The sequence below is a fragment of the Schistocerca piceifrons genome, chromosome X, assembly GCF_021461385.2.
Source record: "Schistocerca piceifrons isolate TAMUIC-IGC-003096 chromosome X, iqSchPice1.1, whole genome shotgun sequence".
In the NCBI taxonomy this organism is placed as follows: Eukaryota; Metazoa; Arthropoda; class Insecta; order Orthoptera; family Acrididae; genus Schistocerca; species Schistocerca piceifrons.
In genome coordinates, this window is record NC_060149.1 from 281,934,732 (window position 1) to 281,953,546 (window position 18,815).

At 47.3% G+C, this 18,815-nt stretch overlaps 1 protein-coding gene across 1 annotated transcript in view; it reads left to right on the top strand.

Moving 5' to 3' along the window:
* LOC124722311 (glutamate receptor ionotropic, kainate 2-like) overlaps positions 1–18,815 on the top strand; it is a 593,330-nt gene that overhangs the window by 148,420 nt on the left and 426,095 nt on the right. The window contains exon 4 of the mRNA XM_047247491.1: positions 15,223–15,500. Coding sequence (XP_047103447.1) covers positions 15,223–15,500 — 278 coding nt within the window. The remainder of the gene's footprint in view (positions 1–15,222; positions 15,501–18,815) is intronic.

Below are 18,815 nucleotides of genomic sequence, written 5' to 3' on the forward strand. Positions count from 1 at the left end.
GCCACCGAGAAGTACTTTGTCCAAACTGTAAAATATCGTCTGTAGATCTTCAGGTATTAGCTGGGAATTTGGTCTTACATAAGCCATTACCAATGTTACTTGTCCTGTTGTTTATCAGATGGTTGCTGTCGTTACCTCAAGTTGTTGTAATGGTCGCAGTCTTTTCTCACGATGCGTGATGTTGTTGCCGAGGAACCTTGCCGTCCCACCTCCTCTTCTAACCTGTCCGTTCAATAACATGTTCATATTCCGTAGTCTAAAGGTTTCAGACATGCGGTGATGTGTTTCTATTAATAATAGAGTGCCAGTATTGTTAGAGGAGACAAAGTACTGTAGTTCTGCTTTCTTGTTTCAAACTCCGTTCGCATTCCAGATGCGGATTCTTAAATCCTTCGTGCATCTTCTCAACATGGTCTATGGTACTTTTAGTCAATGATGTGCATCAGTTCTTTGACTAAAATAATCACTTAGTAATCGTGTCGAGTGCTTTCCTCTGCTTCCTCCCCAATTTAATCAATTTTTGGAATAAGTTACCGCTTGTTAGGGAGTTTAACAGTTTGGCGGTCTCTGATAGAGCTTCACCAGCCTCTAGTTTTTCTGTGTTGTTGTCCTAGTTTCCTGTCGTCTAATCTGCCCTGTTGTTCAGTACGCTTGAATACAGTTTTCCTCTTGAGCGCATTCTCCTAATGTATCTTGATGTTTGGTTTCTCTCGTTATTGATATGCTGGCTTGTGTTGTCATAAGTGGTTCTTTCGTCGTTCTTGGTGTCACTATTTTCAGTGCAGGCATGGTTGTAGTTTCTGGTTTAGCATTGGTTCGTGCCTTGTGGGTTCGGATGCCTCCCTAGGCTTTCTTGCATTCTTTCCGATTTGCTGGATGACCATCTTGTTTGCAATTTTCCCATTTGGATGATTTATCCTTCGGTGAGTACAAGCTTCACTTTTTTGGGTCCTCCGCATCTAATGCATCTTGCTAGGAGCCAGCAGTAGTTTCTTGTATGCGTCCATCTTTGGCAATTTGGCTAATTGCGACAAGAGGCTTTACCTTAACTATTACAGGAACTCAAGTACCAGAACAATTGCACCAGGAAGAGGTGGAAACAATTTCTAGCCCCCAATGACAGACGGAATTTAAATATATTTCATCGTGTACGCTGAGAAGGAACTTTTTGTAAAATATAATTTTCTGTTGTGACTTTTACGCAACTTATATATTTGACATCCTAGATGGCATCTAGGCTCTGAGTTTTTGGCAGAGTAATCGTAAATACAGGTTGTGGAACCAGTTGTCCAGTTTTGGGATCCTTCTCGTGATGGTGCACTTCTCGGACCGTGAAACCTGTGTTTCGAAGATCCTGCAGGACTTCTTCTTCTTCTTTTGTATGAGCGGTATCTGATGATCACTTTCAAATCCCTTTTTTCTGATTTCTGGTGGGTGTAGAACGGTATTTTGTTGACTTGGCATAAATTGAATCCTCTTGCATAGTCTTCCATGCTATGAAAATTGTGTGATATGTTTTCTCCTTTGAATATTCCGCTAAGGCTTCCTGCCATCACGTTTCTATCTTCACCCTGTAGTTCCCTCTTAAGTATCGCTACGTCCAATACATCAGGTCGATAATCAGTTTGTACGGGGCTATGGGCATGGTTTGCGTCGTAGTGGATGACACGGCGCTGCTAATTGTTTCTTCTCAACGTTGGCTTGTGGCTCTGTGGCCTGTTGTGCTGGTGGCTCATTAGAGGTTGTTACAAAACCGTCGTATTTGTTAGTTGATGTTCACCTTCCTTTTTTTCTGTTCATGTGTCCTTTGCGCAGCCTTCCGACGTATGTAAAGTACACAAGCGGCAAGACGCAGTCAATACCTTCGCTGCGTACTGACGATGGTACTCTTACCGACGACTGTGCCGCTAAAGCGGAGTTTTTGAACGCAGTTTTCCGAAATTCCTTCATCTGGGAAGGCGAATGGAATATTCCAGAATTTGAATCACGAACAGCTGCTAGCATGAATTTCTTACAAGTAGATACCTTAGGGGTTGCAAAGCAACTCAAATCGCTTGATACGGCCAAGTCTTCAGGTCCAGATTGTATACCGATTAGGTTCCTTTCAGATTACGCTGATACAATAGCTCCCTACTTAGCAATCATATACAACCGCTCGCTCACCGATAGATCTGTACCTACAAATTGGAAAATTGCGCAGGTCGCACCAGTGTTTAAGAAGGTTAGCAGGAGTAATCCATCGAACTACAGACCTATATCATTGACGTTGGTTTGCAGTAGGGTTTTGGAGCATATACTCTATTCAAACATTATGAATCACCTCGAAGGGAACGATCTATTGATACGTAATCAGCATGGTTTCAGAATACATCGTTCTTGTGCAACGCAGCTAGCTCTTTATTCGCACGAAGTAATGGCCGCCATCGACAGGGGATCTCAAGTTGATTCCGTATTTCTAGATTTCCGGAAAGCTTTTGACACCGTTCCTCACAAGCGACTTCTAATCAAGCTGCGGGCCTATGGGGTATCGTCTCAGTTGTGCGACTGGATTCGTGATTTCCTGTCAGGAAGGTCGCAGTTCGTAGTAATAGACGGCAAATCATCGAGTAAAACTGAAGTGATATCAGGTGTTCCCCAGGGAAGCGTCCTGGGACCTCTGCTGTTCCTGATCTATGTAAATGACAAGGGTGACAATCTGAGCAGTTCTCTTAGGTTGTTCGCAGATGATGCTGCAATTTACTGTCTAGTAAGGTCATCCGAAGACCAGTATCAGCTGCAAAGAGATTTAGAAAAGATTGCTGTATGGTGTGGCAGGTGGCAGTTGACGCTAAATAACGAAAAGTGTGAGGTGATCCACATGAGTTCCAAAAGAAATCCGTTGGAATTCGATTACTCGATAAATAGTACAATTCTCAACGCTGTCAATTCAACTAAGTACCTGGGTGTTAAAATTACGAACAACTTCAATTGGAAAGACCACATAGATAATGTTGTTTGGAAGGCGAGCCAAAGGTTGTGTTTCATTGGCAGGACACTTAAAAGATGCAACAAGTCCACTAAAGAGACAACTTACACTACACTCGTTCGTCCTCTGTTAGAGTATTGCTGCGCGGTGTGGGGTCCTTACCAGGTGGGATTGACGGAGGACATCGAAAGGTTGCAAAAAAGGGCAGCTCGTTTTGTATTATCACGTAACAGGGGAGAGAGTGCGGCAGACATGATACGCGAGTTGGGATGGAAGTCATTCAAGCAAAGACGTTTTTCGTCGGGGCGAGATCTATTTACGAAATTTCAGTCACCAACTTTCTCTTCCGAATGCGAAAATATTTTGTTGAGCCCAACCTACATAGGTAGGAATGATCATCAAAACAAAATAAGAGAAATCAGAGCTCGAACAGAAAGGTTTAGATGTTCGTTTTTCCCGCGCGCTGTTCGGGAGTGGAACGGTAGAGAGATAGTATGATTGTGGTTCGATGAACCCTCTGCCAAACACTTAAATGTGAATTGCAGAGTAATCATGGAGATGTACATGTATGGATCTCCGATGAGAGACTTTGATGAATTGTTCTTCGTAGTCATAATCTTGAACTTCCATTTTTACATATGAATGTGAATCAGCGTTAGAGTTGCCTTTTCTGTTTTCTTCTGAACTGCTTTCTTTCTGTAAAAGGTCTTGTTGGAATCTCCTCATTTCTCCTAATGCCGTTTTTCTTCAGTGTCTTCTCCCCTCTTCTGCCTTGTTTCTCGATTTCTTTCGTTCATGTAGGTGGGTCTTCGTTGTCTCTGGCGTAGCCATGTTGGTGGCTGGGTTCTCCATTGTTCCTAGTGGTGGTAGTGATAGTGGGAGGTTGTCCCTATTTGCGTGCCTATTAGTGTCTGACATAGCTTCGCCTACCGGCCATGAGTTGGTCACAGCTTAACAGGGGCCATCGACCTGCGTTTTCCCTCTACCAACGTCCCTAATCTCTAGCTAGTCTTGAAATATGTCTCGCCTGTCACGCCCTAACAATCTTCCACTAGTCATAAGAACGAAATACGACAGTTTTTCTGCTTAGTGTCTCGTAAATGCTCAAAGCAGTAAGTGCTTCCGGGATCCAACCTGGCTGATGACGTGTTGCTGCAGAGGCTTTCCGGTATATGCACTGGATCGCGAGAAAAGCGCAGGCGCCAAGGTGTGCGGTATAACATCATAGATGAATCATCAAGGCCGTCGACATCCCGAGTCTCCTACTGGAGAAACGGGCCACGGTCTTCGCATGCGCGACGCGGGAGAAGCACGCGCTCAAATCACGACGTAGCACGCGCGCGGGAAGAGTGTTGGCTCCCAGTTTAAATGTGAGGGCTCCGATTCCCTGTCTCTGTTAAAGCGTTGGATTCGTTGGTTTGCCAGCGCTGGTTCCCATGTCTTCCTAAGTTGAAATCCCGTGTCTCTATAAATCAAGTCGTCACTTACACGTATTTCGACTGCTACTTGGATGATGGAGTCCTAGTGCTTGGAGGCGTGTGTAGGGATCTTTTGCTCTCCATAATTCATGCTATGTCACGTGTCGGGTGTGGTGTCTATGTTCAGTGCATCTATATTAACAGTGCGATACGTCTGCCAAATGTATGACCTCCCACACTGGCACCGGATTTTGTATATCCCTGGCCTCCTTAGACCTAGGTTTTCTTGGTCCGCAGAAAGACTGCGGCTCCTTGAGTCACAGTGTGTTCCGCAAACCAACTCACACTGATCTATATCTACGAACTACCGTCACCCATCCCAAGGTAGTGTTTTATCACGGACACTCTTCCGTAGGGCTAGAGTTATCTCAGATTCAAAGAGCTTATCAGTAGCGCCTAGGCATCTTCTCTTTGTTTTTCTACCAAAGGGTTCTCTGATAAGCAGATTCGAAATGTCTTTCAACCTGCACGCATCAAACCTCAAGAACAGGTAGAAAGAACGTAGAATCCCACGAGGATGTTTTTTTGCCCCATGTAGGTGGTATGTCCTTTAAGATCGACTTTATATTGAAGAAACATCTTCCACCCTGCACCGCGACTGCAAGGGATTTTAGGTTCTGTTAAAGACAGCCGATGTCTAAGGGAGCCAGGGATATATGAAATCCTGTTGCCAGACGTGTCGCACTGTTAAAGATAGATGCGCTGAACATAGACGCCACACCAGATTAGATGAGCAGAGAAGTCTACTGTTGCTGCACACTGTCATGACATGGGACATAGCTTGAACTACGGAGAGCCAAAGATCCTTTCGCTCACCTACACGCACTGGGACTCCATCATCAAACAAGCAGTCGCAGTACATACAAATGACGACCTGATTAAGGGATACACGGGATTTATACTTAGCAAGACATGAGAACCAGCATTGGTGTTACTAAGGCATCGTTGGCCGCAGACCTACGAATATAACGAGTCGACCATGACGGGGAACCGGATTCCGGGCACCTTAAGCTGGACGCCAACAGTCGCTACGCGGGCGCTGGACCGTGATTTGTGGGCGCGCTTTTCCCGCGTCGAGCATGCGAAGACCGTGGCTCGTTTCTCCGGAAGGGGGCTATGGATGTCGACGCCCTCAATGATTCGTCTACGATAACATTATATCCCCACGCCTTGGCGCCTGCGCTTTTCTAGCGATGCAGCGCATATATTGACGCAGCAACACGTCAGTAAGCACCTGAAGACGACGAGCAGCTGTGTCGTTGAAGGATTGTTCATCCTTTACAACATTATCCGACTGAAGCAGTTATTACTTCGGGAAAGTCTCGAAAAGCACACAAAGCGTTCTGTTAGTACCTTTCCGTATTCTCTTCATTCTTTTTACCAGGTATACGGTTGCCAGTTTTTGAGACGAGAGATTGGCTTGGTTACCCGTCATTAGTCAGTATGTTTCAGCACTCTCCTGATAGCCTATCGTGTATATTTTACATATCAAACACACTGGTGAGGTAATGAAGGCCCTATCGTTTCAGGACACAGCTCTAGCCTCGCCTCACATATATTTAATGTGAGATGTGTTTGCTTAGGCCCATGTTTGACGACAATTATATAATGGTAGGTCTGATAGGACACCACGTTTGAAGTTGATGTTGATTATATTTATTAATTAATAAGTAATTGCAGTTGAATGTGGTATTTGCAGTATGAAATAAAGGGATTAGATGCGTCGTGTGCAAGTGTGTAAATACAAAATATTAAAATCGTTTTATTTTTACAAATATCGGTTTTGGACCCTGTTACATTGATTACGGTTACCATTTACTAAGTAATAGTTCGCCCATTACGTCAATGAAAATCTCACCGCTGCTGTCCAAGGTTCAGTTGTTACTTTGAGGCAAATAGAACATTGCAAAGAGGACTTTGCGCGAGTGCTTAAGTGTTAGTCGCAGTCGCAGTCGCAGTCGCAGTCGGTTGGTGGTGTAGTGGTGTCAGGTGGCACGGGTCAGTAGGCAGCATCTGGGCGGTGGTTTGTTGTGTGTGACCGCATTGTGTGTGGCTGCATTTCGTGCTAGACTCCGACAATTATCTGCTGGTTGCAACTCTGAATGACAGTTATTGCGCTCACAATCAAATTACCGACGGGCGGCCGGGTACTAGTTAAAGTGCTTCGCATGGGACCTGGCCGTGAAGTGTCCACCATGAAAACAAGCAGTGAGGTTAAAAACTCACAGAAAAGCCATCTACACTGTAGAAGGACCTCGCTGAAGAGTTTTTAAAAGCTTTCTGTGGATGTGTACATCCATCGGATTGGATAGCTCAGCTTCTTCATCTTACCAGTTAAATTATTCGGTAACAATCTTCTTGCAGTAATTTTACGCTTTTTTTCACGCTAAATGTTAATCCAGAAAAGGCCATCTCCAAATGAATTCCTGCGTCGTCCTGAGTTGCCATTCAGTTTCTCCTGGATCTGCAAAACTTTACGTTCCACTGAGTCGTCAATTTGTCGGGTGACAACAATCCCTATTGTATTGTTAACACGGATAGTATAACAACATGGATCAGCGGGTGTTCTTCAGACCTGCATCTACAGGGAGGGCAAATAAAACTGACACGGAAAATATTTCATGAGGCTTACATTAGGTAAACCAACTTACATTATACGCACACAGCGTGGATGGTATTTTCCTGTCTTAATAAAGGTGTATGAAATACACTGTCCATTCACACTGAAGTGACCATCTGTCAAAAGCCTGAATTACCGCCTCTTGCAGCGCGGACTTCTGTGACATGTGCAGGAGGGCAGCCAGTGGGATTATGGAAGGTACCAACGGGGATGTGCAGCTATGCCGACTCCAGTCCCGTGGGCAGCTACGCTAGTTTTCTCGGTTGATGATCCATGGGGCCAACAGCCTGATCGAGGTGGTCCCACAGACTCTCGATTGGCTTTAAATCCAGGGAGTTTTGTAGCCAGGTACTTCTAGAATCATCCATGTACACTGCGATCTGTGTAACACGATACACTGTCCTGCTGGTAGATGCCATTGCGTGGAGGAAAAACATACTGCATTTTGGGGTGGACATTATTACCAGGGATAGATACATACTTGTATTGATCCTTCATACCTTCCAGAATGACGAGATCATCTAGGGAATGACACAAAAACATTCCCCTGACCAAAATGCTCTCTCCTCCGGCCTGAACCCTTCCGACGATTGTTGCAGGGTTTTTGCTTTCAGTTCGATGGAGCATAAAACGTGATTCATCTGAGAAGGTCACCTGTCTTCACTCAGTGGACGTCCAGTTTCGGTATTGCCTTCGTCGCCAATGAACAGGAGTCAGCTTCGTGCATGAACCTGGCTCCTGGTAAGAAGGCTCATATGCACCAATGTTCGCTGAATGGTCGTCGAGGAAGCACTGTTAGCAGTCCCTAGGTTCATCTGGGCGGTCAGCTGCTCAAAAGTTGCACGTGTATTCCCCTGTACACATCCCAGCAGCCCTCGCTGACCCCTGTTATCTATGGCCCGTGGTGTACCATATTTGTCTCGGCGTCGGCTTTGGATAGCGTCATTCGGCCATACACGATACACCTTGACCACGGCAGCAAGCGAACAGTTTACCGACTAACTGTTAAGGAAATACACTCCTGGAAATTGAAATAAGAACACCGTGAATTCATTGTCCCAGGAAGGGGAAACTTTATTGACACATTTCTGGGGTCAGATACATCACATGATCACACTGACAGAACCACAGGCACATAGACACAGGCAACAGAGCATGCACAATGTCGGAACTAGTACAGCGTATATCCACCTTTTGCAGCAATGCAGGCTGCTATTCTCCCATGGAGACGATCGTAGAGATGCTGGATGTAGTCCTGTAGAACGGCTTACCATGCCATTTCCGCCTGGCGTCTCAGTTGGACCAGCGTTCGTGCTGGACGAGCAGACCGCGTGAGACGACGCTTCATCCAGTCCCAAACATGCTCAATGGGGGACAGATCCGGAGATCTTGCTGGCCAGGGTAGTTGACTTACACCTTCTAGAGCACGTTGGGTGGCACGGGATACATGCGGACGTGCATTGTCCTGTTGGAACAGCAAGTTCCCTTGCCGGTCTAGGAATGGTAGAACGATGGGTTCGATGACGGTTTGGATGTACCGTGCACTATTCAGTGTCCCCTCGACGATCACCAGTGGTGTACGGCCAGTGTAGGAGATCGCTCCCCACACCATGATGCCGGGTGTTGGCCCTGTGTGCCTCGGTCGTATGCAGTCCTGATTGTGGCGCTCACCTGCACGGCGCCAAACACGCATACGACCATCATTGGCACCAAGGCAGAAGCGACTCTCATCGCTGAAGACGACACGTCTCCATTCGTCCCTCCATTCACGCCTGTCGCGACACCACTGGAGGCGGGCTGCACGATGTTGGGGCGTGAGCGGAAGACGGCCTAACGGTGTGCGGGACCGTAGCCCAGCTTCATGGAGACGGTTGCGAATGGTCCTCGCCGATACCCCAGGAGCAACAGTGTCCCTAATTTGCTGGGAAGTGGCGGTGCGGTCCCCTACGGCACTGCGTAGGATCCTACGGTCTTGGCGTGCATCCGTGCGTCGCTGCGGTCCGGTACCAGGTCGACGGGCACGTGCACCTTCCGCCGACCACTGGCGACAACATCGATGTACTGTGGAGACCTCACGCCCCACGTGTTGAGCAATTCGGCGGTACGTCCACCCGGCCTCCCGCATGCCCACTATACGCCCTCGCTCAAAGTCCGTCAACTGCACATACGGTTCACGTCCACGCTGTCGCGGCATGCTACCAGTGTTAAAGACTGCGATGGAGCTCCGTATGCCACGGCAAACTGGCTGACACTGACGTCGGCGGTGCACAAATGCTGCGCAGCTAGCGCCATTCGACGGCCAACACCGCGGTTCCTGGTGTGTCCGCTGTGCCGTGCGTGTGATCATTGCTTGTACAGCCCTCTCGCAGTGTCCGGAGCAAGTATGGTGGGTCTGACACACCGGTGTCAATGTGTTCTTTTTTCCATTTCCAGGAGTGTACTTCAACTCTTGGCCCGCAAGCCGATCATCATGACCTTTTCTGTCGTCAGAAGAAAAGTCCCCTTTCCACATTACTACAACGACTGACATATTTTGTGCGTCTCCGCGATACAGTTTATACATTGGATGGGTAAAAATTAGTGGCAACACGGAAATAATTCATACTATACCTTATTGGCAGACGTTCGTTGTATTAAATGCTCTCAGTATAATCGCCCTATCTCGATCTCCATCCCCTGCACACATGGAAGGCGTCGTACACCGCCAGCGAATCCATCTCAATCGATATCTCGCAAGGACCGCCCTATGGCACGGATGATGTCTTGTCTTCTGCTGTAGCGCGAACAGGTCGTAATCGCACGGACGCGTATCGGGTGAAGACGGTGTTTGTTCCAGTATCTGACACCACCACGCATGCAGGAACTCCTGCACGGGGGTCGCCGTGCGGCGTAGTGCACTGTTATGAAGGATGATGGGATGCAGTGCCAGTAGGAAACATTGTTGAGCGCTCTGACCACAGGCCAAAAAAATGGTTCAAATGGCTCTAAGCACTATGGGACTTAACATCTTAGGTCATCAGTCCCCTAGACTAACCTAAGGACATCACACACATCCATGCCCGAGGCAGGATTCAAATGGTTCAAATGGCTCTGAGCACTATGGGACTTAACTTCTGAGGTCATCAGTCCCCTATAACTTAGAACTACTTAAACCTAACTAACCTAAGGACATCACACACATCCATCCCCGAGGCAGGATTCGAACCTGCGACCGTAGCGGTCGCTCGGCTCCAAACTGTAGCGCCTAGAACCGCACGGCCACTACGGCCGGCGCAGGATTCGAACCTGCGACCGTAGCAGCAGCGCGGTTCCGGACTTAAGCGCCTAGAACCGCTCGGCCACAGCGGCCGGCACCACAGACCACTTCAACCTTGGTCCAGGCGCGCTGTTCGTGTTTCCTTAACACGCTGTTGGGGCGCTTGAACTGGCCTCTCGCACTTCCAGACGGTACACACAGCGACTGACGCAAACGCAGCCATCGCTGCTCAGGGGACTACTTCAACTGACCACCTCAACAGCTACAGACAGCAGGCATGCCGTGTGACGCATATCCTTCATGTTACGGAAGTGTTGTCAATAATATTTATCCAACCCGTGTATATCCTTCACTGCAAGCGCTGCCACCTACCGTTTGTGAGTGGTTATTGCAAGGTGACGTTGAAGACTGACTACAGTCACATTAATGTGACGGTACCGTGTATTTTGCCAGCCTGTTTTTATGACTCCAACTTGTACAATGGGTTACTGGACAACACCTGCAGCGAGGTTTGTTCCGCCACTCTCTAACTTCTCCACCTGTGCTTCGGTGCGCCTTGTGGTCCTCTCAGGCACAGACGGAGACTTTCGGACCTAATCTCAGTGCACCAGTGCTACAGATCGGAATGTTTCGTTCATTTTACATTTAACCTCTGGAATTATATTGTACAGTATGTTTAAATAAGATTCATCCAATTTCAAATTACTGTACCTTCTATATGAATGGAAATAGAAATTCTGGTTAAATTTCAATTTCATTAGAAATTAAAAGCTTACCTTGACGCTAGTGTTAGGTAACCAGTGCAGTTGGATTTAGATCGCTTGCTTGTTAATTATCCAATGTGCGACGAGCCGGTATGGCGATAACCCAGCAACAACAGGCGTTTCTCGTATCCGTTTGAACAGGTGAACTTCAGTTACATGGCCGGCCGAAGTGGCCGTGCGGTTAAACGCGCTGCAGTCTGGAACCGCAAGACCGCTACGGTCGCAGGTTCGAATCCTGCCTCGGGCATGGATGTTTGTGATGTCCTTAGGTTAGTTAGGTTTAACTAGTTCTAAGTTCTAGGGGACTAATGACCTCAGCAGTTGAGTCCCATAGTGCTCAGAGCCATTTGAACCATTTTTTTTTCAGTTACATCTGTGCCGCGTAGCTATAGTCGTGAGTACGGCACTCAGTCTTCTGCACGTCACAGGATGCGACGATGACACGTGCAGGGTGGCTCTGAGCACTATGGGACTCAACTGCTGAGGTCATTAGTCCCCTAGAACTTAGAACTAGTTAAACCTAACTAACCTAAGGACATCACAAACATCCATGCGCGAGGCAGGATTCGAACCTGCGACCGTAGCGGTCTTGCGGTTCCAGACTGCAGCGCCTTTAACCGCACGGCCACTTCGGCCGACAACACGTGCAGTTTCAAGTTGTTAATGTAAGGGGAAGTCGGGAGGTCGCCCCATTCTGCTCGTTTCAGACGTTGAGCATAGTAAAGTGAGGTTTACATACAGTCCACAAATATCTGCGCGTCGTGTCAGCCGAGGTTTCGCAATTCATGATGCGCCAGTATCACGTGCTATTCGGTGACTTTAGTCTTTCAAACCATAGAGGATTAAGTTGCTGCAAGTCCTTCATTATTGTGGGAAACAGCAAAGTGGGAAACTTAGTGAAATAATTCTGGGAGAAGGTAGTAATCGCTTTTCGTGTTTGATGTCCAGTGATGAGATTACCTTCCATTTAAGTGGTAAAGTGAACCGTAAAACATGAGAAACATACAGTTGCAGCAACGTAGCGTAGTCGAGAACGAGACCGGCTCTCAAGAGTTTAGTGCGTTTTCCGTCGATTCGCGAGAGAAAATCTAGCCTTTGTGTGTTGGTGGCCCTAACTGTAGCAGATTAGCAAAGAAGCACTAACTAACATTGTTCCCTAGCAGATCACTCACTTGCGGATATTCTGTCCCAGGTATCGGACTTCATTCCTCACAACGGGTGCTTCAACACTAGTAAGGAACTGCTTTACAGCAGGGCCATTAGGGAAGCTACACACAATGCAAGGCGGGATAATCTGGAAAATCATACAATCAAAATGAACACGTACACGAGAGGTAGGCCGATCACAAGTTTTCGTAAATTATCACTTACAGAATGTAGCCGCTGGCGAGCAATAGACTTACTTGCTGTAGGACAAGTTGAAAGTACACATGTTCACACAACAAAACTTTATTCAGAATAAAGACCAGTCCACAGAGAGAGCACAGAAGTGAAATAACGGTATCGCTACTACAGAAGAAACTAACCATTGGTCACGCTTTCGAGGAAAGTGACAGGGGTCGGCCATAACATCTTAAACTTGTCTATCTGTAGCGCCAGTATCTCGCCCGCAGACGTAGCGGTAGTACAGTCGCAGCCACTGCAACTGCGATGTACTTAGTAACTGTAAACATCATTAGTGGTTCGTGGATGACTAACCTAGGCTGCTTCCACGTTAATGGGAGCACTAGCCACTAAATGGCGGTAACTGTCGTACGCTAAACCTCGCGATGATGACACCCCTAAAACTGCAACGGCATGGGGGTGGAGAGATGGCTCTGAGCACTATGGGACTCAACTGCTGAGGTCATTAGTCCCCTAGATTGGTTGGTTGTTTTGGGGAAGGAGACCAGACAGCGAGGTCATCGGTCTCATCGGATTAGGGAAGAACGGGGAAGGAAGTCGGCCGTGCCCTTTGAAAGGAACCATCCCGGCATTTGCCTGGAGCGATTTAGGGAAATCACGGAAAACCTAAATCAGGATGGCCGGACGCGGGATTGAACCGTCGTCCTCCCGAATGCGAAGTCCCCTAGAACTTAGAACTAGTTAAACCTAACTAACCTAAGGACATCACAAACATCCATGCCCGAGGCAGGATTCGAACCTGCGACCGTAGCGGTCTTGCGGTTCCAGACTGCAGCGCCTTTAACCGCACGGCCACTTCGGCCGGCGTGGAGAGATGCTCCACAGCTTATTTAAAGGTTCGGTCTATGAGCTACGGTGCACCTCCGTTGTATACGAAAAGGTCCTTGTAACCTACTAACAGGGGTGAGAGGTGCAACTGTTGCCGCTATACTGGGTGCCTGGAGTGGGTGAGTTCCGGCCCTCAAGTTGGGTGACTTGTACTGGCGTGAGTTCTCTGAAAGCGGGGGAACTGTCGGTGGCCGGCCGGTGTGGCCGTGCGGTTCTAGGCGCTACAGTCTGGAACCGCGCGACCGCTACGATCGCAGGTTCGAATCCTTGCCTCGGGCATGGGTGTGTGTGATGTCCTTAGGTTAGTTAGGTTTAAGTAGTTCTAAGATCTAGGGGACTGATGACCTCAGAAGTTAAGTCTCACAGTGCTCAGAGCCATTTGAACTGTCTGTGCCTCCACCACCGCGTGGCTTCACGACAGATCGAATTAACGGCCAGAAAACCAAGGTAGATTTCCCCATCTTGTGCGTTTTCTATATTAATTAAACTAGGAATGTTAAATTTCTCCACCCCCTCCAACCGACAGTCCTCTACGTAGGCAATACCTCGATAGTGTGTGTGGACTTGGGAAAATTAATTTGATAACATCAATTCAATAATCAGATTTGATGAACTGTTAATTAATTAATCGAAAGGTCTGAGTTAGGTGTCATTCTACTCGAAATTTTATTTCGAGTTCGAATCTGTGATCAGAATTAAAAGACTAATTTTGTTACTCTCTCATCCTTTCTAGTGATGACTGGTCTGGGCAGATGCAGTGGCCCTGCCACGTGCGTTTCGTCTTTGACAAAGTCACTACGCTACAAAAAGATTTATTTTTGCCGAAAATACGGTTATTGGATTCATGTACCTGTTATGTTAGCGATAGGGTTTTTTTCCACAACTACGACAGCATGCCGAAGATTGTAATAATATTTCATAACAATCAATTGCCTCAAGATTGATCGACTTTAAATGGCTTATGAATCACCATTGGCCTCCACGTTCGTCCGATCACACGGCTTGTGACGTTCTGTTGTGATGAGGGTCTGTAAAAGACTTCACACTCCCCCTCTTCGAGTAAGTTTGGGCAAACTGCGACGCCACATTGTAATAGCAGTAGCAGACATGTTGGAAAAAATATGAGACGAGATTCATATTGTCTGGATTTTTGTCGTGCATCCGGATAAGGGCACACTGAATATCTGTGAAAGCTGAAGTGAAACTTTGAAACTGTCAATTACTAACTGAAAAAGGTATCCTAAACTTGTGCATGTATTCATGTGAATCATATACACTTTTAGAATCTCGTGGTTCTTTCCTTTACTTTTTTTAGTCTATGTATAAATTAAAATGAACCCCAGTTTCTTTCTTCTTTTTTATTTTCTTTCTTTCGCTTACGCCAGAGTCCCGCACCGATCGCAGGGTCGGCGTGGTTACAGCGGATTTGGCAATGTTAGTTTGAGGGATGGCCAGATGCCCTTCCTGCCGCCACCCCGTACCCCCCACGACGGAATCAGTGTGCCTCAACTGTCTGCGTCTAGTGTAAATCGTGAAATAGTGCGGACGCGTTTCAAATGTCTGCGACGCGTGTGACGGAGGCGGAACGTGGGGACCAGCCCGGTATTCACCTAGCGGGATGTGGAAAAACGCCTAAAAACCACATCCAGGCTGGCCGGCACACCGGGCTTCGTCGTTAATCCGCCGGGCGGATTCGATCGGGGGCCGGCGCTCCTACCCGAGTCCAGGAAGCATCGCGTTAGCGCGCTCGGCTACCCTAGCGGGTCGAACCCCAGTTACTTTCTTCATCCATCTAGAAGACATATTCTTGTGAAATCGAATGAGTGTTTTTGAAACTGCGTGTAAATCATAGGATTAATTCTGATAAATGCGCAGTGGTAACAACCTTGTGTGTGTTTGTGGGACAGGCGCTGGCCGATGTGGTGAGGGCGCTGGGCTGGAGATCGTACGCGCTGCTGTACGAGGGCGACGACGCGCTTCGCAGGCTCCGCGACCTGCTCGAGGCGCGGGACCGCGGCCACCCGCCGCTCGCCCTGCGGCAGCTCTCCCCTGACGGCGACCACAGGCCAGTTACAGCTTCACATCTCACTAAGTACTTCGTTCCCTGTATCAATGCACGGTCTCGCAGCAGTGTGATTGAACAAATCGTGACGAGCTTCCGGGCTCTAAAGGGTGTTACAAAAAGGTACCGCCAAACTTTCAGGAAACATTCCTCACACACAAAGAAAGAAAATATGTTATGTGGACATGTGTCCGGAAACGCTTAATTTCCGTGTTAGAGCTCATTTTAGTTTCGTCAGTATGTACTGTACTTCCTCGATTCACCGCCAGTTGACCCAATTGAAGGAAGGTAATGTTGACTTCGGTGCTTGTGTTGACATGCGATTCATTGCTCTACAGTACTAGCATCAAGCACATCAGTACGTAGCATCAACAGGTTAGTGTTCATCACGAACGTGGTTTTGCAGTCAGTGCAATGTTTACAAATGCGGAGTTGGCAGATGCCCGTTTGATGTATGGATTAGCACGGGGCAATAGCCGTGGCGCGGTACGTTTGTATCGAGACAGATTTCCAGAACGAAGGTGTCCCGACAGGAAGACGTTCGAAGCAATTGATCGCCGTCTTAGGGAGCACGGAACATTCCAGCCTATGACTCGCGATTGGGGAAGACCTAGAACGACGAGGACACCTGCAACGGACGAGGCAATTCTTTGTGCAGTTGACGATAACCCTAATGTCAGCGTCAGAGAAGTTGCTGCTGTACAAGGTAACGTTGACCACGTCACTGTATGGAGAGTGCTACGGGAGAACCAGTTGTTTCCGTACCATGTACAGTGTGTGCAGGCACTATCAGCAGCTGATTGGCCTCCACGGGTACACTACTGCGAATGGTTCATCCAACAATGTGTCAATCCTCATTTCAGTGAAAATGTTCTCTTTACGGATGAGGCTTCATTCGAACGTGATCAAATTGTAAATTTTCACAATCAACATGTGTGGGCTGACGAGAATCAACACGCAATTGTGCCATCACGTCATCAACACAGATTTTCTGTGAACGTTGGGGTAGGCATTGTTGGTGATGTCTTGATTGGGCCCCATGTTCTTCCACCTACGCTCACTGGAGCACGTTATCATGATTTCATACGGGATACTCTACCTGTGCTGCTAGAACACGTGCCTTTACAAGTACGACACAATATGTGGTTCATGCACGATGGAGCTCCTGCACATTTCAGTGGAAGTGTTTGTACGCTTCTTAACAACAGATTCGGTGACCGATGTATTGGCAGAGGCGGACCAATTCCATGGCCTCCACGCTTTCCTGACCTCAACCCTCTTGACTTTCATTTATGGGGGCATTTGAAACCTCTCGTCTACGCAACCCCGGTACCAAATGTAGAGACTCTTCGTGCTCGTATTGTGGACGGCTGTGGTACAATACGCCATTCTCCAGGGCTGCATCAGCGCATCAGGGATTCCATGCGATGGAGGGTGGATGCATGTATCCTCGCTAACGGAGGACATTTTGAACATTTCCTGTAACAAAGTGTTTGAAGTCACGTTGGTAAGTTCTGTTGCTGTGTGTTTCCATTCCATGATTAATGTGATTTGAAGAGAAGTAATAAAATGAGCTCTAACATGGAAAGTAAGCGTTTCCGGACACGTGTCCACATAACATATTTTCTTTCTTTGTGTGTGAGGAATGTTTCTTGAAAGTTTGGCCGTACCTTTTTGTAACACCCTGTATACTATCTGATGAAAAGTAGACGGACACCCCTATGTAATTTGGATTGATCACCTGATGTGACAATAGACGGGCCTGCCAGTGTAATAGGAGGCGGGCTGTGTTGTGCTGTCAGTATAGAAGGAGCAACAGCAAGATGGGTCGGTCAGGAGATGCCAGTGGCTTCGAACGTGGACAAGTCATTGGAAGGGAATATGTGGTTCATCTGTAAAGGAGACCGCTTATAAAACACTAATACGACCTGTTCTTGAGTACTGTTCGAGCGTTTGGGATCCCTATCAGGTCGGATTGAGGGAGGACATAGAAGCAATTCAGAGGCGGGCTGCTAGATTTGTTACTGGTAGGTTTGATCATCACGCGAGTGTTACGGAAATGCTTCAGGAACTCGGGTGGGAGTCTCTAAAGGAAAGGAGGCGTTCTTTTCGTGAATCGCTACTGAGGAAATTTAGAGAATCAGCATTTGAGGCTGACTGCAGTACAATTTTGCTGCCGCCAACTTACATTTCGCGGAAAGACCACAGAGATAAGATAAGAGAGATTAGCTCTCGTACAGATTCGTATAGGCAGTCATTTTTCCCTCGTTCTGTTTGGCAGTGGAACAGGGAGAGAAGATGCTGGTTGTGGTACGAGGTACCCTCCGCCACACACCGTATGGTGGATTCCGGAGTATGTAATTAGATGTAGATTTAGATGTCACCTGAGTACAAAATCCATCCGCGACATTTCAATTCTTGCGGACAGTGGTTATAAAAAGTCGCACGAAAGCAGCAGAAGAAATAACTCGTGAATTAAGAAGCGCTACCAGCACTGCAGGTGGCGCAATGACTCGGCTTTAGGAGTTAAAAGAATCGAGTGCAGTAGTCGAGCAGCTTCCCATAAGCCACACTTTTACAGTCAATGCAAAGCGACACTTGAGGTAGTGTAAAGAGCATCGCCACTGTGCAGTCGATGACTGGAAACGATTGATTTGTTTTGTGAGTCACTCTGTAACCTGTGGCAATCCAGTGGAAGCGTTTTGGTTGGCCGAATGCCTGATAACGTTACCTGCCATCATGCGTACTACGTAGTACAGAGGAGTTGGTGTTACGGTTTGTGGGTGTTTTCGTGGCTGCGCTCTGGATCCCTTACTGCTCTTAAGAAAACGCTAAATGTGGGAGGATAAGAATGTATTTTACAGCACTTCTGCTTACAGTAGAGGATCACAGCAGAGATTATGATTACGTGTATCAGCATGTCATTGGACCCGTCATAAACCAAACCTCTGACGCAATAGTTTGTTAATAGTAACATTCCAGAAATGGCCTGGCCTACCAAAATTCCATGGAACCCAATGGAACTGCTTTGGGATGAGCTAGAACCTCGACCTCGCACCAGAACCCAGCATCAAACATCACTACCGTCTCTGGTTTTGTCCCTTGGTGACGAATGGGCAGACGTTCCGTCACAGACATTCAGACACCTCCTTGATAGTTTACCCAGCAGAGTTAAAGCTGCCATAAAGGCTAAGGGTGGACACACCCCATACCAGTGTCCACCAAAATGTATCCAAATACGTTTTAAGAGATAGTGTACATCTACGGGCTTACACACTAATACTTCTCGTTCATTTACTAATGGAAAATGATTTTCGTATTGATTTTTTTCAGTATTTCTCATTTGCAATTCCTAAATGTAGAGCGGGTTGTTCGACTAACAACTTCTCAGTTTAATAAAGGTAAAGGGGCAGAGGGAGTCCCAGTTGGGAATATCGG